The sequence below is a fragment of the Drosophila navojoa genome, chromosome 2 (assembly GCF_054131105.1).
Source record: "Drosophila navojoa isolate 15081-1374.11 chromosome 2, UAZ_NAV_1.0, whole genome shotgun sequence".
NCBI classification, from domain to species: Eukaryota; Metazoa; Arthropoda; class Insecta; order Diptera; family Drosophilidae; genus Drosophila; species Drosophila navojoa.
In genome coordinates this window covers 20042641-20065596 of record NC_142890.1, presented here as the reverse complement: position 1 = coordinate 20065596, position 22956 = coordinate 20042641, and the positions used below count along the sequence as shown (strand labels likewise).

Genomic DNA, 22956 nt, shown 5'->3' with positions numbered 1-22956 from the left:
CTCGCCTGAGGCCGATGGGATCAGAAATCGATTGCAGTCTAATATATTATCGTATATTATATCATTGCGGCGTATCACCTTTTCCAGGGATGTCTTAGCTTTCACTCGTAACCTATAGCATCGTTAGTCGATTTTGATATGATACTCGCACTCACAGATGCTCTTACTGATATTGGTATAGATCACCTGAGCCCGGATTCGATATTTATTATAAAATTATTTGCTGGATGTATTTCTGTCCACGGCTGCGTCTGAAACATACCTCAAACTGTCTTAGCAACTCATTTAGGGATAGCCAGTCTTATATAAGACATATACATGTTATTCAATGCGATCAAGTGATTTGAACTCCACCATGGAAATAGTCCCACATCAGAATACAAAAACTTTCCATTACAGCACAGATTCGAATTTGTTCGTATTTATTGTGACGTCATTTTCTCACAGTGTTGCACACCCACTAGCATAGCTAATGGAGCCCATGTCAAAGGTAGAGTAGTTTGATATCAAGCTTCAGCTTCGACACTAATTTAGTAAGCTAATAGCACAAAACACGATATCTGGCAAATTGCACTGGCTAGAACGAACTGGTGATGGTTATTGCATAACAGAGCAAAATGCAGATACAGATATTATAAATAAACTGTACATGTATTATGCATTTAACAAATAATAGACATGTTCGCACTAAAATTTAACTGGGTCCGCGCTGCGTTTAGAGAAGGGCCAGGATGGCGGTTAGCACGACGGAGGTGGCAACCATTACATAACCGGTGGAATAGACCTCTTTGATCTTGAGGAAGCGGCCAGTGTCCCAGAGCAGATGGCGGACGCCGTTGGCGGCGTGGTAGCCAAACGGATAGGCGAGAATGAACTTGATGGCGGTCAGGGAGGCGCCGCTCAGCTGTAGACCCTCCACCATGGTGACGTAGTGGCTGATGTCTTGAGAGGCGACCAGAGCGCCAATGCCCAAGCCCCAAACGCCGACGCCCAGGACCAGGCCGGTGCCGCGGTGCATGACGGACAGTATGGAGGTGAGCTGCGGCTTGTAGATGGTCAAGTGGGGTGACATCTCGCGACCCAGGCGTTGGTTTTTCTCAAAGAAGCTCTCATCCTTGATGGTTGAGCCGACAGAGACAACTTTCAGGGAGACCTGACGATTGGCCGCGGCCTTTTGTAGGCCTTGGCGGAGCGCTGATGAGCGCATAAGAGAGCTGCTGAGAGCATACCTAGAAGATTTACAATTAATTTTTCTTTTCCAAAAACGTTGGCGATAGATGAAATACGCACATTCTGTTTCTTTTCGCTTAAAACTTGCACGCAATGTGGCAGCAATTCACATGCGAAAAAATACCAAAATAAATGATGTGGCTGCACAATGCAAATATATCGATAGCTAAGTTTATAGACATGTAATTGTAGGAAAGTGATTTTCTTTTTGCTGATATTTCTAATAAATCCAAATTATTTTACTAAATATCAATGAAAAATATCATATGGCATTTAATAAAGCGCCAGGCAGGAACGTCAACAATCAGGTACATCAGCTGCTCTTACTTGCGTCAGCGACTCAATTTTGCGCTTTTACTATTCTGCTGCGTGTTGCAGGCTCAATGCTACGAAACTAGTCTTTCGCACAAACGGCTGCAATGAGCGCTGCTCCACGGCCCGAACCATCTTCAGACAGAACCAACTCATATCTTACAGTGCCATTCAGCAGCAAGTTCATATTTTGCATTAATAGCCTATGATAATGTGGATGAAACCGATAAACACTGCCGTCAATACCCACTGACAAGTCCTTGACATTCATTTTCCTGATCAGACAGACCAGTCCACAGGCTGCCAATTTAGCGGAGCGCGTAGATATAGTTTCGCATATATAGCGTAGGCACATTAGATCCTTTTCGTTGGAAGTTCTAATGCCCAGATTATCCATTACCATTGCAGCATTGCGATACTTGCCCGGATCGTCCGACTCAATCTCCGTTATAAAACGAGTCTCAAATCTGCCTCTTTCTTGCAGGGTCTGCGACTTTACTCCTTTGAAAATCATATCCTTGTCCATCAACTCCACCAAAATGTGACGCACCAACTCTCCCATATACATGCCAGAGATGCACTTCTCGAAAATCTGTTTCTTGGGATTAATGGAATGACTATCCACTTCAACATCGTAGCGAGTGCGCACAAAGTCCAGTACGCCGTTGTCCCCGAAAGCGCCCCACTCGCAGTTGATGATCATATGGGGTTTCGAGCTGTTTTGATATCCCGGAAACATTTCCACATTCGATGTCTTCTCTACATAGCAGGCGTTACTTCCCGTGCCCACAATCATACCGATTTTACAATTCTGCCGGTGAAAGGCGCAGGACATCAAAGTTCCCGTCGTATCGTTGAGAATGGCCACGATTTGGACCTTAAGGTCGCCCCGACGGGTGATAGCTTCACGAAGCAACTCAACGACGTTCTTGTTAACCACGCCATCAGCCTTGAAACCCTTCGTCCAGGCGACTAGAGTGCCGTTGTCAATGCTTTGCTGCTTGCATGGAAAAGAGAATGTGAAGCCAAGAGGTAAATTAGCATTTTCGAGCTTATGTTCTTTGCAAAAGTCAGATAGACACTGCGCAATAAAGTCGAATAGTTTGACACCGGAACCCTCCATTAGCTCCTTGCTAATGCTGTAGGTCTTGCCATCGATATTAACAGAGGACTCGGACTCCAACGTGACCAATAGAACTCGAAAGTTAGTTCCTCCAAGATCCAGCGCCAGGTATCTTCCTCTCTCACGGCCAGAGGGCAGGTCTTGTACGTAGGTGGTGAAACACTTTATTGTAGCTCTTGGATGCGTCTCTTTTGCAAGACCCATGGAGATTTCCCTGGTCATCCGCAGAACAATCTCCTCCATTTTGTGTTGATCTATTTCGAACTGCTGACAGATTTTGTAAGCTTCGGGATAAAGTGTTCGTACTTCATCCATGGCCAAGGAATATCCAAGGAAGAGGGCGCTCTGTCAGCTACTTTGAATTTAGAATTTTTATTGGCTTTGTGATTTTTAACTAAAACTAAATTTAAAATAGAAGTGACATTTTAAATTTACGTTGAGTCAGACCGCCTACACAGTCCAATAATTTCAAAATAACTTGATTTGCAAATAATGTTATTGAAAATAAGACCACGTGGCTCCATGTGGAATGATCCTCTTTAAATAATTCATTTCAAGAGGTCAACAATTGTAGTTCTGACTGTAAAATATGACTCAATAGTGTCTTCTAAAATTAGAATGATATTAACTTGAATTGTTGATGGCTAAATTACCATGCAGTATTCCTCGATTTGAAATACCCCAGTAGGCTGGGATAATATCTACTGTAGAAGAGGTTAACAGTAAAGTTAGTTGGGTTTGCAGGGCTAAAGTTGAAACTTTCAACTTGAAAGGGTAGACGATAGTCACGCAAATTGGCACTAATTCAACTGAAGTCACATTTAATATTATATCCAAGTTTCAAACCTCATACGATGCGCACGCTTACAGAGGCTGTCTGCTATATGGATGAGTCTGCAGTTAACTGGCTGCTATGAAACGATAAGAGTAGCGCATTTTGAAAAAGTTGAAGCGCTAGGGTATCAAGTAGTTTTTTAGTTAGATAATCCTTAAATACCAAAACAAATTAAGTGAGACTTTATGGGTTCCATTCTTTAATACAAAGATCTACCTAGTACGTTAGCTCTGTTATAAAAAAAATTAAGAGTTTATATACGTTTGAAGCAGGTCTTTGAAAAGAATATCAAAAGTGCCTGAATGTCCAAAAAACTTTCTGAATAAACCGACGCACTGTTGGCAAGCTTGCTGGTGCCGGTGCATTTAAAAGAGACGAACTTGATTGTTTTTTTGACGGCAAGTCTTGCGGTGGAGTCGGTGGATGTCGTGTGTAGACGGCAGCAGTTAAAGCCGCGCCACGACCCGAACCATCTTTGGAAAGATTCAGCTCAAATTTAGCCGAGCCCTTCAGCAGTAATTTCATATTTTCCATCAACAGCCTATGATAATGCGGATGAGAGCAATATACACTGCCATCAATGCCTACTGCTATGTCCTTGACTTTCGTTTTCTTGATCAAAGAGACCAGTCCACACGCCGCCAGCTGGGCTGATCGTGTGGATATCGCTTGGCATATGTGGCGCAGACAAAGTAAATCCTCCTCGCTAGTTCCCCTGACGCCTAGCTTATCCATCACTTTGCAGGCATTGCGTATCTCACCCGGTTTGTCCGACTCGATCCCATTTAAAAAACGGGTATCAAACTTCTCCCTCTCACGAAGAATCTGGGCCGTTGCTTCCTTGAAGAGGACGCCCTTGTCCATCAAATCCACCATAATGTGGCGCACCAGCTCGCCCATATACTTACCAGAGATGCACTTCTCGAACACCTGTTTTGTGGGATATAAGGACTCCCTGTCCACTGCCTTATCGTACGAAGTGCGCACAAAATCTAGCTCACCATTCTCCCCAAACGCGCCCCACTCGCAGTTGATGATCATATGGGGCTTTGTGCTGGTCTGATATGACGGAAACATTTCCACGTTTGACGTTTTCTCCACGTAGCAGGCGTTTGTGCCCGTACCTAGAATCATTCCGATTTTGCAATTCTGATTCTGAAAAGCGCAGGACATCAAAGTTCCCGTCGTATCGTTGAGAATGGCTACGATATCGACTTTGAAGTCACCTCGACGGCTGATGGCTTCTCGAAGCATCTCAACAACGTTCTTGTTAACCACTCCCTCAGACTTGAAGCCTTTCGTCCAAGTTACCAGAATTCCCTGGTCTATACCAATATGTTTGCATGGAAAAGAAAATGTGAAACCAAGGGGCAAATTGTCATTTTCTATTTTATGCTCCTTGCAAAACTGTGCTATACTCTCGGCAAGAAAATCAAACAACTTGATTCCCGGGCCTTCCATAATTGCCTTGCTAATGCCATAAGTCTTGCTAACTACATCAATTTGCCTTGCTGAAATTAAATTAACCAAAAGTACGCGAAAATTCGACCCCCCCAGATCCAGTGCTAGGTACTTTCCCCTTTCGTTGCCAGTGGGAAAGTCTTGCACGCAGGTCTCAAAGCACTTTATCGAAGCACTCGAATGTGTCTCCTTTGCAAGACCCATACAGATTTCGTGGGTCATTGCTCGAACAATCTTTCTCATTGCCCCTTCGTCAAGCGCGAACTGTCGACAGATTTCGTAAACTTCTGGGAACTGCTGCTCTAATTTACCCATCGCCCAGATGCGTTATGAGCTTGTTCAGACGTAGAATTTGTTGAGCTTTTTCAAAAAATAAATACATCATTCTTTCCGAGTGCTTAGATTTCCATATATGTAAATAAACAAACATATTTATATCCCGATGTGAGCAAACCAAAGAAATCTTTAAAAGCAAAAGAAAACAAAATTAACTATTTTATAAAAAATGCATTAATATATCTAAATAGTTAAATAAGTGTATCAGAAGTATACGAAAACACAAACTACGTGATAAATATTTTTTTTTGTTTGATTGTTGATGTTAGACCCGCAACAATAGCAGCACCCACTCCTGGACTATCATCTGAGGCGATGATCTCAAATTTATTCTGGGGATCGGTCAGCATTAGCGTATACTTATAGAGGTTCTCCTGGTAAGTGGGATACAAGCGATATACACCGCCCTCAACCGCTATAGAAATCCGGGGGTAGCTCATCCGATTGATCAGGCAGGCTAAGCCAGCAGCCACCAGCTTGGCGGAGCGGATTCCGACTATCTTGCATATGAAGCGCAAGGTGGCCAAATCACGTTCACTGCAGTTATGAATGCCGAACTTGTCCATGACTTTCTGAGCTTGTATGTAGACATTTGGAGGATCTGACTCGATTTCCACAATCGATTTCATTTCCATTTTCCATTCAATGCCGATATAGGCCATGCTCGCGCCCTTAAAAATCACTCCCATATCTATCAGACGCACAACTATGAGGCGCACCAGTTCACCCAAGTTAAGGGTGCTGATGCATTTCTCAAAATACTTCATGCCCGGATTGTTGGAGTGCGCATCGATGATCTTGTCGAACTCATTGCGCACAAAGTCCAAGTGGCCGTTGGAACCAAAATTTCCCCAATCAGTGTTGACGATCATCAGTGGATGCTTTGACTCCTCTTCGATTCTTTCACATGCTTCAGCCTGCTCCACATAGGCGGCATTTGTGACTAATCCAACAATAAGGCCAATTTTACAATCGGGACAAGACCAGGCGAGTGCCATCAGGGAACCGGTGGAAATGTTAACAATTGAGTTCAGGTTTATTTTTATATCCTTGAACTCGTCCAGGGCGTTCCGCAGCAGCTGCACCACATTCTTGCCAATGGCGCTTTGGGCTCCGTATCCTTGAGTCCATCTGATCAGAATGCCCACATCCAGCGACAGCTGGTTCAGGTCGAATGCAAATGCGATCCCCATGGGCAAGTTATCCTTTTCCACTTTCTTAGCTCTGACAAATATTGCAATATTCTGAGCTAAAAAGTTAAAAAGTATGGTGCCGCGAGATGCGGCTATCGTATGTGGTATGATGACGCATTTAGAGCTCATGTAAATGTCATTCTCGCTGCTGAATTTGACCAGCATGATACGGCAGTTGGAGGGCCACATCTCTAGGGCAAGGAAACGACCTCGTTCATCTCCCGACGGCAGCTGCTGCACGTAGCTGAGCCAACTGGGTATGGAGGATCGACTATGGGTATCCTTGCCCAGACCGTTGAGTAATTCACGGGTCATTGAGTTCCGGATGGTTACCAGGGCGTCATCGCTGAGCATAAATGGCTTTAATATCTTCCACGCCTGCGGAAAGTCAGTTTCGGGATCATATTTCTGCATCTTCGAGAAGAAACGTGAATTTTGTGAATATTAATTTTTCTTGAAAATTTTCTTCTATATACTTTTCTTTTCGTATTTTTCCATTGAATACAATATTTTGAATTGGAGAGTATTAGTTATTTATTTTCAGTTTGAAAATGATTAAAAAGCAAAAACGGGTGAGAAACTTGCTTGAATGCAGTTATAAACAAGCCCGAGTTGGTGGTCCAATCTCTGACATTTTATATCTGCAACGTTTGCAACTGAGCTTCAATATATTGAAAATAAAACTAAAATTGAAAAAACTCTTTGAATACATAATGCTGAAACGGTAATTGTCACCGACTATCCAAAGTAGACGATCTGCCCGTGCTATTTAGTCCTTATAATGTCTGAGATCGTCAAGTTCCTATATGCTTATCCTGATCACGCCTTCTAAAACCATCCATGCATGGCTAGTGTTCTTTTCATTTTAAAGACAACTAAAGAGGACTAAATGACTTTTATCAAATATCAAGTATATTTGTGCATGTTAAAAGCATTTGATAATTTATTCAAAATTTAATCAATATTTTCAGTGATTTTTACTTTCGATGCTAGACCAGCTACGATAGCAGCACCCACCCCGGGGCTGTCTTCTGAAATGACATACTTAAACTTGTTGTTTCGGTTGGTAAGCATTAAGGTATACTTGTTGAGATGTATCTGGTAAGCGGGAAACAAGCGGTATACACCTCCATCGACAGCAATCGAAATGTTGGGGTAGTTCATTCGATTGATCAGGCAGGCTACACCGGCAGCTACCAACTGGGCGGACCGGAGGGTGACTATCCGACATATGAACCGAAGCATAGCCAAGTCACGTTCGCTGCAATTTCGGATACGAAACTTTTCCATGACTTCCTGCGCACTTGTATAAACATTAGGTGGATCCGATTCGATAGCCATAATCGATTTCATTTCCATTTTCCATTGAATATCGAAGTAGTCCATGCTCGCACCCTTGAAAATGGCTCCCATTTTCACTAGACGCACGACTATGAGGCGCACAAGCTCGCCCATGTACAACGTGCTGATGCACTTCTCATACAACTTCTTGCCCGGCTCGCTGGACACAGAGTCAACTAATTTGTCGAACTCATTGCGTATGAAGTCCAAGTGGCCATTAGCTCCAAAGTTTCTCCACTCTGTGTTGATGATCATCAACGGCTGTTTCGTACTCCCCTCATACATTTGGCACTCATCGGTCTGCTCCACATAGGCGGCATTTGTGGATGTGCCAACGATCAGGCCGATTTTACAGTTGGGATACGACCAGGCAAGCGCCATCAGTGTGCCGGCGGAGATGTTGACAACTGAATTCAAATTGATGCGTATATCCTTGTACTCATCCAACGCGTTCTGCAGCAGCTCCACGATGTTTTTGCCCACCGCGCCTTGAGCGCCATAGCCCTTGGTCCATCTAAGCAAAATACCCACATCGAGGGATAGCTTGTTGAGCTCAAAAGCGAACGCAATCCCCATTGGAAGATTATCCTTCTCAACCTTTTTATCTCTCACAAATACCGCTATGTTATGCGCCAGAAAGTTAAAGAGCGCAGTTCCCCGCGACGCGGCTACCGTATGGGGCACAATGACGCACCTGGAGCTCATGTAGATGTCCTTCTCGCTGCTAAACTTGACCAGCATAATGCGGCAGTTGGTGGGCCACATCTCCAGGGAAAGGAAACGCCCTCGTTCGTGTCCAGTCGGCAAATCCTGTACGTAACTCAGTAAACAGGGTATTGAGGATCGTGCGTGCATGTCCCTGAGCAGACCGTGCTGTAGCTCGCGTGTCATTGAGTTTCGGATGGTTACCAGAGTATCGTCGCTGAGCATAAATGGCTGCAATAGTTTCCACGCCTCTGGAAAGTCTTTCTCGGGATCATATACTTCCATCTTATTTAAAATAATATTTACGAGAAATTTTGATTCTGATTCTGGAAAGCTATGCTGTATTGTCTACCTATTTATAGTGTTGAATGAAGCAAACAATTTAGATTGAAATATATTTTGTAGTTTATTTAAATTGATAATATTGTATAAGCTATTTATACTCGTTCAGGATCCAAACACATTCTAAAGAGATGCCGCAGTTAGTTAGTTGTTAGTTAGTAGTTGACTTAACTGTCCATTTGTAAGGTATTAATCCCTAATCCTTGAAAGATTTTTATGAATTGAACTCAGAATAAGAAATTCATAGATTATAAGGCATTCAAATTTGATAAAAATACATTTGAAAAGTCATTCTATATTGCAATATTTAAATATTACAGAGTGCATTCATTGTCGCCCTAATCAAACACAAGTGCTCTAACTAACTTAACTAACTCAACTAGACTGACGGAGGCCTGGTGTCTAGTTGGTTTTAATAACTCGGATTACTTGAATCGGTGAAGTCAATACGCAGAATTTCTAATATGTAATATGTAGATGTATTCAAGTAGTTCAATATTCAATGTCAGGATCAATCTAATGCATACATGTTACATGAAAATATCTTATTTGGATGATAATGCTAGACCAGCCACAAGAGCAGCACCCACTCCTGGACTATCATCTGAGGCGATGATTTCAAATTTATTATGGGGATCGGTCAGCATTAAGGTATACTTATAGAGGTTCTCCTGGTAAGTGGGATACAAGCGATATACACCGCCCTCAACCGCTATAGAAATCCGGGGGTAGCTCATCCGATTGATCAGGCAGGCTAAGCCAGCAGCCACCAGCTTGGCGGAGCGGATTCCGACTATCTTGCATATGAAGCGCAAGGTGGCCAAATCACGTTCACTGCAGTTATGAATGCCGAATTTGTCCATGACTTTCTGAGCTTGTATGTAGACATTTGGTGGATCTGACTCGATAGCCAAGATCGACTTCATTTCCATTTTCCATCGTATTCTTAAGGACTGCATGCTCGCACCCTTAAAAATCACTCCCATATCTATCAGACGCACAACTATGAGACGCACCAGTTCACCCAAATTCAGTGCGCTGATGCATTTCTCATAATATTTCATGCCCGGATTGTTCGACTGCTCGTCAATTATCTTGTCGAACTCAGTGCGCACAAAGTCCAAGTGGCCGTTGGAGCCAAAATTACCCCAGTCAGTGTTGACGATCATCAGTGGGCGTTTTGTATCCTCTTCAAACCTTTCGCACGCGTCAACATGCTCCACATAGGCGGCATTTGTGACTAATCCAACCATAAGACCAATTCTACAATCGGGACAAGACCAGGCGAGTGCCATCAGGGAGCCGGTGGAAATGTTAACAATTGAGTTCAGGTTTATTTTTATATCCTTGAACTCGTCCAGGGCGTTCCGTAGTAGCTGCACCACATTCTTGCCAATGGCGCTCTGAGCACCGTATCCCTGAGTCCATCTGATCAGAATGCCCACATCCAGCGAAAGCTGATTCAGGTCGAATGCAAATGCGATCCCCATGGGCAAGTTATCCTTTTCCACCTTTTTAGCTTTTACAAATAATGCAATATTCTGGGCTAAAAAGTTAAAAAGTATGGTGCCGCGAGATGCGGCTATCGTATGTGGTATGATGACGCATTTAGAGCTCATGTAAATGTCATTCTCGCTGCTGAATTTGACCAGCATGATACGGCAGTTGGAGGGCCACATCTCTAGGGCAAGGAAACGACCTCGCTCATCTCCCGACGGCAGCTGCTGCACGTAGCTGAGCCAACTGGGTATGGAGGATCGACTATGGGTATCCTTGCCCAGACCGTTGAGTAATTCACGGGTCATCGAGTTCCGGATGGTTACCAGGGCGTCATCGCTGAGCATAAACGGCTTCAATATCTTCCACGCCTCCGGGAAGTCGGTTTCGGGATGGTACCTAGTCATCTTAGGGAAAGAGTAAGTGTGGAAACCGGGAAATTTGTACACAGTGTTTGTATATTTGTGGACTTTGTGTGCGGTATTTGTGTATAGATGTTGCTTGTTCGGTGTACATTTGTTGAATGAAATATCATATTTGGAGTGAACAAAATGTTGTGATTTATTTACAGTATTCAAGTTGTGTATAGAGTGTAAAAAAAAATGCTTCAGAGAAATGCTTAAGTGGCTAATTTGGTTATCAGAGAAACATATGGACATGGGCTGTCTGCTATGAGCATGCATGGGCAGTTAGCTGCCTGCTATGACACGATGAATTCCGCGGTTATTGCTTGAATGAGGTTAGGTTAACGCGCCTTTGCTTTTAGAGCTAGGTTAAACTTAAACGCAGCGAGTAACAATTACATATGTATGTGTAAATAATTAATTAATTAAATATTAATCTAGGCAGCGCTCTGCTGCGCTTGTCACGTCAGAAATATGTCGGAGAACTCGCCGTGCAGCAGATCCGCGAACGGATGGAAGCCGTCCAGGGCCGCCAACGGGCTGATGCAGGCCGATGGCTGCTGATCGCTGGCAAAGTCAAAGGAGTCTGTCGACTGGTCCAGCAATCGCAAGCTCAGCTCCACATCCGGCTTCTCCAGCGTCAGGTTCATCGAGATGGGCAGGTCGCCGCGGGAGGGCAGTGCGGCGTCTGCGGGAACCAGCAGCTCTGGATGATAGCTGTTGAGGCAGTGCAGCGAGTCGCTGTCCGACTCCAGCAGCAGGGTGTTCAGCTCGTCCAGCGCTTGCATGCCCAGCAGGCTGTCCGTGTCCAGAGCTGCGCTGCCGTGCACGCTGCCGCTGCTGCTGCTGCTGCTGCTGGAGGCGGCGGAGGAGAGCGATGCATAGGCCGAGCTGGGCGAGGAGGCGGCTGCGCAAAAGGCGGGCGAGCCCACGGAAGAGGAAGCATAGCATGATTCCGGCGAGCTAATGGGCACGTTTTTGGCATTTGTCATTGTGGGCGTGGCTGTTGCTACAGCTGCCTTGGATTGCTTGCACTGGCGCTTGGCAGGCGTCTTCTTGCTGGACTTGACTGGCTTCTTGGGCTTGGCTGGTGGCGTTGGCTCCCGCTGCCGCTCAATGTCCAAGTCCAGATCTGGCTCGGTGTCCACGCTGACGTGCGCCTCTCGGCTGGCACTCTCGCGCAGGCACTCGACTAGGAACTCGCTCTCGTAGCTGGGATCTTGCAGGGACTCAGTCAGCATGCCAATGTACTTCATGGCCAGCCGCAGCGTCGTTATCTTGGTCAGCTTCTCGTTGGTGTTGGCCGCATCCTCCCCCGTAATGGACTGCGGCACACAGTGTCGCAGGTGCTCGAACGCCATGTTGATCTCCCGCATGCGCGTCCGCTCCCTGGCGTTGGCTGTCTTCCGGCGATACTTGCTGAGCGGAGGCGCTTTCGTCTTGGCTGGGTTCTTGCTCTTGGCCTTGCTGCAGACGGCCTCTGCGGGCTGCAGCTCTGGGGCGGGCGCGGCTATCGGGGCGGGCAGCTCGCTGGGCAGGCGCCTCTGTCTCTTCTGGCGCAGCGAGTACTTCTCGCCCCGTCGACTGCCTGCCGCAGTGGCTGCCTTCCGCTTACGTGAATCCTTCGCGCTCGGCGGCTCCGCTTGATCTGTGTCCAGCTCCATGTCCGAGTCGGCGTAGTTGTGCAGCTCATACGCGTCCGATTTCATCTGTAACGAGGTTCAAGAGCGAAAGTTCGCGTCAGTTCTAATATTTCATTGATTGGTTAAGTTTTTTGGGCGGCTGAACGCTTCTTGAACGCAGGCGTGGGCTGTGCCGCCCCAGCAATCAAAAGCAATTAACAATTTGTTTGAATTGCCCAAAAATGCTGTTCCATCACAATCGACTGTCGAACGGGGCAAATCAATGGACCGTAACGTGTCTAGCCCACCCGCCAAAGAAAAAAAAGAAACTGCTGCTTATTGAAGTCGCAGTTTACCACGGCGGTGCCATGTGATGGTGGTGTGGTGTGGTGTGGTGTGGGCGCTTCCTTCATGCCACCGTCGTTAAAACCCAGTGAAGCCGAAAAACGCATCGACCAAAAAGTCATAAACAAATTTATTCTTAGGCAGGGCTCAGCTTTTCCAATTTGGACTTCATTAAAACAAACTATTTTCCAATTCCTCAATCAGACGCTCTGCACATTGCGCAATCGCAAATGCTGCGAATCGCCTGAGTCTTAGTCTGTGTTTGAGTCGGAGTCGGAGTCTTGGGCTGAGCGTGATTGAGTGCCTCACATATTCAATCGTTGGCCTGACTCATGCCCGGCCGCCCAGAAACGGACAATGCGCACAATTCGATTCGTCAGCGGATCGCGTTGCTAATCCCAAAAAGGTTGCCTCAAGGCGGCAGCTGCGGCACTTGCAACGCGCCACTGCAAACATCTCGATTTTAATCGTTGCGCAATTGACGTTTGCCTATCAAATTTAAGGCTATGCTCGATCTCTGGCCAGCGCACACATCTATGCACATGGGCGTGGCCAATGGAGGACTGAGATTGATAATATATATTAACTAAAGTGTGACTCAGGCTGCCTTCGTGCAGATTGCCTGATTGATATGTTGGATTCTTTCACATACATATACATGCAAGTATATATTATCAGTATATATTTTTAATTTAACTTGAAGATTTTAAATTCACTAAATTGATATGGCCATATATTTAAGTAACTTAACTGAAATCTAGAAAATGATTCAACCTATCTAAGTGCAGATTCCTTGATATAATTATATGACTCCTTCACATTAATATTTGTAAACAATTGAAAATTAAACTTTTAGATTTTTAGTTCATTAAATGAGGTTTTGAGGATGAAGAACTATTTTAGTAATTTATTATAAATATAAGAAGTATTCTTGTTTTATATCTTTTACTAAGTGGCTTAAAAAGATTGCAAAATATGTTATTTAAATACTTAAAATGATTCAGACATAAACATTTGAGTTTTTCACGTACTTACAATGAATTTAAAGCAAAACTTTAATATTCTTAGCTCAGTAAATAACTTCATTAAATATCTTCTTAAATCTCAAGCCCAAGTTCCCAGTTGCCTGTACTTAATTTATTAAGTTTTAAGTTTATTAATTATATATGAATTTCGATTTCTAATAAGTATATAAATCTTCTTTAATATTCTTTAATTTTCGCTTCTAAAATCTGTTCCATTAAAATTTCTGTATTAAACCTAGAATTTAATGAAAGTCATTTGCCTTAGCTTCGTTTAAACATCAGACAGCAAAGTACTTAAAAAGCTGTTTTTAATTAATGTGAAATTCACAATATCAAATATTTTGTTCGTTTTCATCGCAGACCGAATCGATTAATTAATCTCAAGTTATTAATAGCACGACTCTGACTCTGGCCATTGTCTAAGCTGTAAGGTTCAGTAGTCTCTCTGACTAGGTCACTTAAGCAGCAACAAATTGCAGATGACGTCACAAAGTAATTATCGAAATGAACTTAAATTTGATAGTGTTTACAGTATACACGTAGCATACCTAGTTTTTAATTTATTCAATTGAATCAAAATGTCGAAAAGTTGCTGTTTGCAGTGGCAAAAGTTGTCTTTAAATGTTTGCCCCACCAACAACTTGTGCAACAATGTTGTTGGGAAAGTTTTTCACTGCTTTGTGGTAGGTCAACTGTACTAAATATTTTCCATGACTTTTTCCACAAGCTTTTCATTTTCTATACATTTGTTTATTTAATTTTTCCTTTGCGGTTGCGGCTAAAGTAAACAACAACAAACAGCGAGAGCTAGGCAAATGGCTGCTATTAATGAATGCATTTTAATGCAAGAATTAAGTTACATGAAATGTAACTTGAGGCACGTCACAGCGTCATCAGCAGCAGCAGCAGCAGCAGCAGCAGCGGCAACAACAATATGTTATTACCGCCTAAACAATATGTCGAATGTTTCTGCACTGATGCTAACGCCCTTGCCTATTGCTCGGATTGCGCCTTGGCCTCATAAGCAGTCAGATTAGAGTCAACTGTGCTGCAGAGGTGTAAATCTGATCAGATTGATTGCAATCAGCGAGCGAGAGAGAGACAGACAGATAGACAGAGAGTGAGAGAGGTAGAGATCGTGTCAGGTTCGCTTAAATGGGCAATTTAGTGCAGATTGCCAAAATTGGCAACAGATATTCTTGTACGACCCGGCCCAGTCCCAGTTGGACTTGGCTTGGCCAGTTGCTGGCACTTGTTGCATAGCTTTGACCATTCCAAGTGAATCGTGGCATGAAACAAGTTGTTGTTGTTGTTGTTGCTGTTGCTTGTGAATTGCTGTTGTGCGTTGTCTGTCTAACAGCATTGCACTTTTCATCGTTTACCGTTATAGCGCGCTATAAGGCCCGGACTATGCGATAGAGATCTCTCCTCTAGCCTATCCACCAGATGAATTGGCCAGCCACTAATGCTAATGCCAATGCTAATGCTCCAACTGCTCGCTGCCTATGCAATCTTCGTGTTCGACTGCCAACAGAGCCTCGAAATCCGCCACTTTCAACACGTTGAAAATAAAAAAAAAATAAAAAATAAATAAAAAACAAGGAAAGAATTCACTTTGCACTGTTCGTGCCAGCTTTGATTTCTGCTGTTGCCCTCCTGATTTACATGGCAATTAATTCTTGCCACGCGACGCTGCTTGCATGAAACGCGGCTGGCTTTCTAATGCCAACGACTGTCGAATGATCTTCAGCGTTCGATATTAAAATGATATTGTAAGAGAGAAACTATTATATTATTATACTATACATACACTCTTAACTTGATATGAATGATATCTGTGATGAGACACTCAACAAATTGTTATTGACGCATAACGATTTCGCCAGAAATCACGAAATATGGACATGTTTAGCGCATGAGTCGCGCGACTTGAGGCGAATTAATCTTTGAACTGTGAGCTATAAAAAAATATCAATGTATCCCCCACTAAGTCGAAAATTTTAATAAGCGATCAAAAACTGCTGCCTCTCCCTAGGAAAAATTCATTAGCTCATCAAAATTATATATATTTTGTTTCTCATTTTAATTCGTAGCATTTTTTTTCACACAAATTATATTTTATATCTTTTAAATTGTTATTGATATACAAAAATAATTTTAAAATTATATTGAAGCTAAAATGATATGGCTGATGAATGTATATAGTTCTGGAATATTGGAATTTGTATCAGATATAAAATATATTATATATGTATATCTTATGAACTTTTGCTTTATCTTGTTTGTTTTATTGTTTATTTATTTATTTTAATAACTGTACAAGAGTTACTAAAATAAATAAATAAACAATAAATCCACACTCAAAATTAAATAAATAATTTAAAAAATAATTAATGCAGTAAATAAATCGAGTTTAGCTGCCAAAGATATGCAAAGTAATTTCAAATATATTTTCATTGTAAAATTCTGAATTCACCAAGCTGATATACCCCTCCAGTTGTAGTTCTTGAGGCGCTCGTTACTGTAAGTAGGTGCACAAAAAGTTTACGCGACATGCAAGAAACAAGCAGCAATTAAGAGCAGTGCAAGTTCTCAGAGTCCGCCTTGCACCTGCGACGGCGTTCGCCCTGCGGTTGGTTACCTGTGGCTGCTTTTGGCGCCGAAATGACGTGAAAATTAACAAGTTCCGTGTGTGGGCTCTACAAATTGCATGCGATTAGAGATATTCGCGGCTAATAAATGCTGTTCGACAAACTGCGGCAGGCGCATAGCTCTGGTGGGCTGCGTGGGCGTGGCAGGCAGGCAGGCAGGCAGGCAGGATGTGTTGGAAGCACACACAGGATGTGGGGCTCTGGCTTTTGCACTTGCTCGCCCTGTTGATTGGCGCATTCGAGGCGCACGCCGCTTAAGTTTTCAATTACGCGGCAGCACAATGCGAAAGCAATTGAAATGCGCAGACAACAAGCACAACTAACATTTCCCTCTTGGAGTAATTTTACCCAGCAACAACAACAACAACAACAAAGCAGACAAAAGGCCCGTCGTGCGTGCGCCCAGCCGTGAAGAGGCTTGGTGCAGTTCGTTTTCAAATTGTTTGTTTTTGTTTTAGTGTGTGTGTGTTTTTTTTCGGGCATTTTTTATTTCTTTTCTCTTATTGGTGTGCACTGCAGGGAGTTGCTGTCTATTCGAAGTGAACTTGAACCTACTGTCTGCATTTTTGGGGATAGCCATTACAGCTGTAGCAGTTAGTTCTAGGGCCAATGGAGTGGCCTAGCAGCAGTAGACGGGGAATGAACTGGGCCGAGTTGCAGGAGCATGTACAAAACTGTTGCTGGAAATTGAAAATTGAAAACGATTGGCTAATCGATTAACATGTTATCGATGGTGTAGTTATAGAAAAATATATTTTTTAGTTCTTAAGATATTTACGATTTCTTTTTGCAATATCTAACTTCTATTGTTTGCTTACGACTTTTATTGGCTTTTGATTTATTATTGAAGGTCCAGGACAATATAGTTTCTATTGGATAGACAAGCATTGTCATTAAGTTTACTTTGATATGGAAGCATCGCGATTACATTCTTCATAAGTTTGACAAGATTCTGACCCTCAAGATAATCCCTTTGACCAATAGAGCCATACTCCTTATTAATCGCCAATATTTAATTCGTAAATATATTGAGATATTCTGTGGATCGTGACATGATTCCAATTCCCGGTCATAGGTTTATGATTCACTTTTAATATAATCCAAAAGGACAGCAAATTGAAACAGGCTAGAGTAGTTATTAGATGTTTGCCTCATTCTTTGCCTGTGGCTAGTTCCTAACAAAAACTAACAACAACAGAAACTCGCGTAATGTTTATGCAGTCAAGTAGATTCTTCCCTTTAGTGCGCCTCATTGGCACTATATTAGTCCATTGGAGCTCACTCAGACAGCTCGCATAGTGGAGCAGCGTAAAAGAATCTTCTGCTTGCTGCGCTTGCGCCTCGCCATTGGCACAGTTCTTGCCGTATGTATGCTCACATGCAACATGAGAGAAATGCATTTGGCAATCTCTTTTTTCTTGTTTCAAATAAATTTGTTGTTTACCCGGCTCAGTCGCCGCACCGACAACAACAACAACAACAACGAAGCAGACAAAAGGCGCGCCGTGCGTCCACCCAGGCGTGAAGGGGCACAGGGCGTGGTATGGTTAGAGTTTTTTTTTATTAGGTATTTTATTTTTTATTTTTTATTTTTTTGGGCCGCTGCAGGGAGTTACTGTCTATTCAAAGTGCACTTGAAACTGCTGACTAGCGGCGTCCCCCAGCTCCGCCCCAGTTGCTGCAGTCGCTGCATTTTTAGGTGTAGCTATTAAATTTAGAACTATTCTGCTGTACGCTCGTCTGCACGCGAGAAAAGCAGAGCAGGAGACAGCGCTGGAGCATGAAGCAGAATGCATCAAATATGCGAGAAAAGCTGCATTTGTTACTAACCTACAGAACCAACGACAAAAGAAATTAGCCAAAGAATTTCTTGGCGCTTTCCACTACATGGAAATCGTTTCATTCGACTAATGAAATTCCTGTGCAGAAAAGCCATCATAAAAGATGTGAATGTTACTCAAACTAATAAATAATGAAGATTCTAATGTTAATGGCTATATATACATATATTAAAGCATAAACAAATTATGCTTATGTTGCACGCTCTGCCTCCCTAGTTATTGTTAATGTGCCGACTGAATCTGTCCTATTAACAATTTTACTTGAAGCATTTTTGCTTTGTTTATTCTCCAAAGAACTTTTAACAAAAATTTTTAATTTATTTTTATTTTTGTTTTGGGCAGCTCTAAAATTAGTTTATTTTATGCAAGTTTTGTAGTTGCTTCTCTTAATGCTTTAAAATTATAATTCCTTATTTGCTTTCTGTGAAGAGCATCCAAAATCTGCAGTTTTTAATGCGATTTTGTCATCGCTGTTGCTGTCCTTTTTCTGTTGTTGTTGTTGTTGTTGCTGCTGTCTCGTGCTGTTGCCAGCTGCATGTGGCCGCCTTTATTGTTTTCGTTCAGCTTTCCGCCTGCATCTCAGTTTCCATTTGCGTTGGGCTGAATTTTATTTTTAGTCTGCTTGCGGCGGGTTTCCGATTTTAATTCTTTCATTTTCATTTTTCTTTTTATTCTATCTGTTTCTTTTTTTATTTATTTTTTTTTTGCGCATCTTTCGATTTTTGTTTTATGTCTTTTGTGGTAGTTGTGCTCGTTGATTTGTTGCCATTTTTTGTGTGCGTTTTTTTGTTGGTTCACTTTGCTTGAATTTGTTTGATTTTCCATTTAAGTTCAGTTTGTTTATTAAAATTGGCACACGGCGCGTATGTGTGATGTGCGTGCATCTACTTTAGAGGGGGCAGAAGGGGCCTCCTCCGCTCTATCCCTAGCTAAGTGAACATATTTTCGTCGCACTCTCTGGTTTTATATTTCCAATTCAGTTTGTTTATCGTTTTGATTTTGCTTGGATATTTTTCTTAAATGTTTCACTGTCTTTTAGTTGGACAGGAGATTCTTATCTGTGTTATTCCCGTTTATGTGGGTCACGGTGTCAGGGACTTGTTTATCAACAATTTCAGCAACAAATGAAATTTTATTATGGTATTTTAAATGTTTCAAATTCCTTGTCAACTTATGTGTGCAACTATATATAAAGCTATTTAAACTAATATCAGCAAAATCCAAACTAAAATATTTATAAAATCAATATTTAGATTTCTATCTTTAAATCTTGAAAAAAGTAAAATTTATGTATATCTGCATGTGTTTATTCATTTATACATATAAATGTATTTTCGCAAACATGTTTCAGTGTTTATTTACAAATAAAAATGAAACAAAAAAGTCTTTAATAAATCACGAACGATTGGCGCAAATCAAATCAAATTTCTGTATACAAATCATGATTGATCTTGCCAATTGGCAAAGGTGATGTACAGAGAATAATGCTTTAAATAGTCTAACAAATATTGACTCACAGCTGAGGCATTAATTGAAATTTATTGGCTTCGGGCAGTTCCTTGCCAAAATTTCATTCAATTGAATTGAAAGTTTTCTCTGTTCGCCATGTTAAGTTCACAAAGGGCAAGCCAGCCAGCCAAGCCGTCTGCTGGGCCCACAAAAGTGGGGGGAGTCGGTACATTGAAACTGTTGACAAGCTGCCTGGCCCCCAGTCCGAAATCCAACCCCAATGGACCAAAACTTTTCAACACCTTGGGCAACCGAATGCGTCGCCTGCCTCGACAAGCAGCAGCGCCCCCATATGCCCGCCCGCTGCTCATATCTTCTGTCTTGGCTATTTTTATTGATACAACAGCAACAACAGCAAGCAAGAGCTACAAAAACAACATATGAGTTATGCAGACATTTATTTACCTTTTTGATTTCATAAATCCAAAAAAATGTGTGAGCCGTCGTCGCCGTCGCCGTCTGCAGTTGTTTTGGGTTTTGTTTCTTTGTTTTTCAATTGTGAAAACTTTAATGTATATTCTGTTATTTTTAACACTTTTTAGCACTGTGTTGGAGATTTGTTGATATTTGATTGAAATTCTTGCTTCATTAAGCTCAACGCGCGCACATTGCGAGAATCCGAAATGGAATCTGAATCAATTTAAATTCCACAGCATTAGCTAATTAGTCATAGAATTTGTTAAAAATCTATTTTGTTTTTATTTAAATATTCGATTAATTTTTTGAGACTGTATTTTAAATTAACGCTTGCCTCATGCACAAACACACACAAACACAGATTTCGCGCTGATTAACACAATAAAAATTCTGTTTTGATTTTTGTTTTATCTTCCGAATAAATCCGTTTTATTTCCACGACTTTGCTTAGCGAAACTTGTTTGATATCATTTTGCATATAGATGTTTTTTATTTGTATATGTTTGCTGGCGCTTTTTTATTTATGTTTATTTTTATTTTTGTATTATTTTTTGTGCTTTTATTTTGGACCGCAGCTCGCCAAGAATCGGTCGGATATGCGCGCTGCAGCCGCGTATGTGGGAAAAGCCTCGAAGAACAGTTTTTCCAAAACGTGCGAGCCGCGTGTGTCAGCAGCGTGCCTCTGCAACTGCGACTGCCACTGTATGCGTGTGTGTGTGCCAGTGTGTGTGCGGCCGGCTGCTAAAAATATCCGTGAGTACGCGCGCGGCTGATGTGTATCTATGTATCTGTATCCAATAACCCGAGATGGCGCACAAAAATACACTGCCCGTTGCGGTGGCTGCTGCTGCTGCTGCCGTTGCCGTTGCCGTTGCCGTTGCTACTTGGAGAAAGGTGCGTTTGCGTCTCTGTTTTCGGTTTCGATGAGCTGCGTCTGCTCGCTGCGCTAGTTCGCTATGCACTGAGCAGCGATTGCCAGCGACGCCGTCAGCCGTCAGCCGTCAACTGTCAACCGTCCGCTGTCCGCCGTCCGCCGTCCGCCGTCTGCTGTCCGGCGTCAATGTCGTCCACGCTCTGGCTTTGACTCCGTTAGCCAAGCCAACGCGTTGTCTGAGTAGGCTTATTGTGGTATTTGTTATTGTGGCTGCTGACTTGGTTGCCCACACAGAACATGCTGTTGCGCTGAGCGTGCGGCGCGCTATTGAAACGATCAATGAATGAAATGCGGCATTAAAAAGCAGCACTTTACGCTTGTATCTTACAGATACGAGTACGAGCCACAGCTCACCAGCTCACCAGCTCGCCAGCTCGCCAGCTCTATAGCGACCAATAAACCGCTAAACCCACTGTCTGAGCGGAGATCGTTTCTCGGCAACGCCAACACACAGCGTCATCGCAGCCCGCAGAGCAACAACAAACCAGTTCTCGGTGCTCTCCACTCATTCCACTCGCACTCACCCACTCAATTCACTCGGCCTGTGTGGGTGTCGCTGCGTTGGCAGGCCGGTTGGTCGGATCACTCGATCTGAACATTTTTCGATGCTCTTGAGTGAGTTTAGTGCGATTCGTGCTGGATTTTCGTTTTCATTTCGAGTTGAGTTCGTTGCGTTGGAGCTCTCTCTGAGATTTGTTTGCTGCGTTTGCGCTCTGGGTATGATCTAATATTGCCAGGCAGTTATTTATTTAAATTTATTACAAATTTTTTATTTATGTCGCTGCGCTGCTTGACATTCATTTATATATCAGTCAAACATTGTTATGGCCCACAGATACATACAATTGCAATTTGTTCATTTCTGACTACCTTCGACTGTTTTCCACACTATTTTGGAACTTTTGCCGAATTCTTTCGCAGCACAACCAGCGGCTATTCAGAATGATGATGACATACATAGATCTCCAAATCATATTAATGGCATCTCTGAATTGTGTTGAGCATTTTAGCACTAAAGGTAAATAATATGCATAGAAATTAGTTTTAATTTCTGTTTGCTTAATATATTCTGCATTAAAACTGTATTAAGATTTTTTGTTTGCTTAAAAAATGTATTTATAGCTCAGTTAATATGAAGATGTTTAGATAGGGATTAAAGCAATATAAAATGTTAATTGCATAATCTTGATGAACTTGTTAATAGCATATCATTTATGTCATAGCAGATGCTCCCCCTCAGTCTCGTGCTGCAGTTTTAAGTAATTAATATAATATATTTTTTATTTATATGAGACTTTTTATTTTTTTCTTCTGCTAGAATATATATACGCAGGCATTTAATTTATGTGAAAAGTAACATTAATCTATATGAATATTATTTAAAATATATAAAAACAATTAAAATAAATCTTCACTTAAGTTAATCTAGCTTAGATACTACTAGACTTTTATGGAAATTCTGCTATGTTCATTGTATAAGCAAATAGTTATAATTATTGATGGCAACAGGCAATTGATAATTGCAAAATGGATTTGCTCCTGCGGGCAAAACAAGTTGAATGACGACATGCTCAAGCGAGATATTATGCATATGAATGGCCGTTGATAAATTGCTGGCTGACAAGATGAATCGACTGATCGACTGACTGACTGACTGATCGACCGATCGACCGATCGACTGATCGAGCCAACAGCAGCTGACTGGCTGGCACGCTCATTTGTCTGACGATCAGTTCGTCATTGTTGTCTTTGGCGTTTTGTGTTCTGGCACACAGAGAAACAAATAAATCATGATGATAACAATTAAATTTGATTATAATTTTTCAACAGCTC

At 42.3% G+C, this 22956-nt stretch overlaps 6 protein-coding genes and 1 pseudogene across 6 annotated transcripts; all 7 read right to left on the bottom strand.

Moving 5' to 3' along the window:
- Positions 1–630: 630 nt before the first annotated feature.
- SdhC (Succinate dehydrogenase, subunit C) lies at positions 631–1429 on the bottom strand. The gene is made up of 2 exons (XM_018113088.3): positions 1291–1429; positions 631–1229 (listed from the first exon to the last, which is right to left on the bottom strand). Coding segments are annotated over exons 1-2 (516 nt in total). The 5' UTR covers positions 1293–1429; the 3' UTR covers positions 631–715.
- Positions 1400–3129, bottom strand: LOC108659915 (hexokinase-2). Its single transcript, XM_018113085.3, has one exon. It carries the CDS (start codon positions 2978–2980, stop codon positions 1625–1627), a length of 1356 nt encoding a protein of 451 aa, XP_017968574.1. The 5' UTR covers positions 2981–3129; the 3' UTR covers positions 1400–1624.
- A 479-nt stretch (positions 3130–3608) lies between these two features.
- On the bottom strand, positions 3609–5374 carry LOC108659912 (hexokinase-2 pseudogene; annotated as a pseudogene).
- Positions 5375–5448: 74 nt separating this feature from the next.
- On the bottom strand, positions 5449–6970 carry LOC115565483 (hexokinase-like protein). Its single transcript, XM_030390681.2, has one exon. The coding sequence runs from the start codon at positions 6902–6904 to the stop codon at positions 5525–5527; it is 1380 nt and encodes a 459-aa protein (XP_030246541.1). The 5' UTR covers positions 6905–6970; the 3' UTR covers positions 5449–5524.
- A 414-nt stretch (positions 6971–7384) lies between these two features.
- On the bottom strand, positions 7385–8951 carry LOC108659914 (hexokinase-like protein). Its single transcript, XM_018113084.3, has one exon. The coding sequence runs from the start codon at positions 8819–8821 to the stop codon at positions 7445–7447; it is 1377 nt and encodes a 458-aa protein (XP_017968573.1). The 5' UTR covers positions 8822–8951; the 3' UTR covers positions 7385–7444.
- A 426-nt stretch (positions 8952–9377) lies between these two features.
- Positions 9378–11202, bottom strand: LOC108659921 (hexokinase-like protein). The gene has a single exon (XM_030390907.2). It carries the CDS (start codon positions 11056–11058, stop codon positions 9424–9426), a length of 1635 nt encoding a protein of 544 aa, XP_030246767.1. The 5' UTR covers positions 11059–11202; the 3' UTR covers positions 9378–9423.
- On the bottom strand, positions 10912–22055 carry tx (Helix-loop-helix protein delilah taxi). Its single transcript, XM_018113086.3, has 2 exons — positions 20178–22055; positions 10912–12488 (listed from the first exon to the last, which is right to left on the bottom strand). Exon 2 carries the CDS (start codon positions 12486–12488, stop codon positions 11241–11243), a length of 1248 nt encoding a protein of 415 aa, XP_017968575.1. The 5' UTR covers positions 20178–22055; the 3' UTR covers positions 10912–11240.
- Positions 22056–22956: the final 901 nt, after the last annotated feature.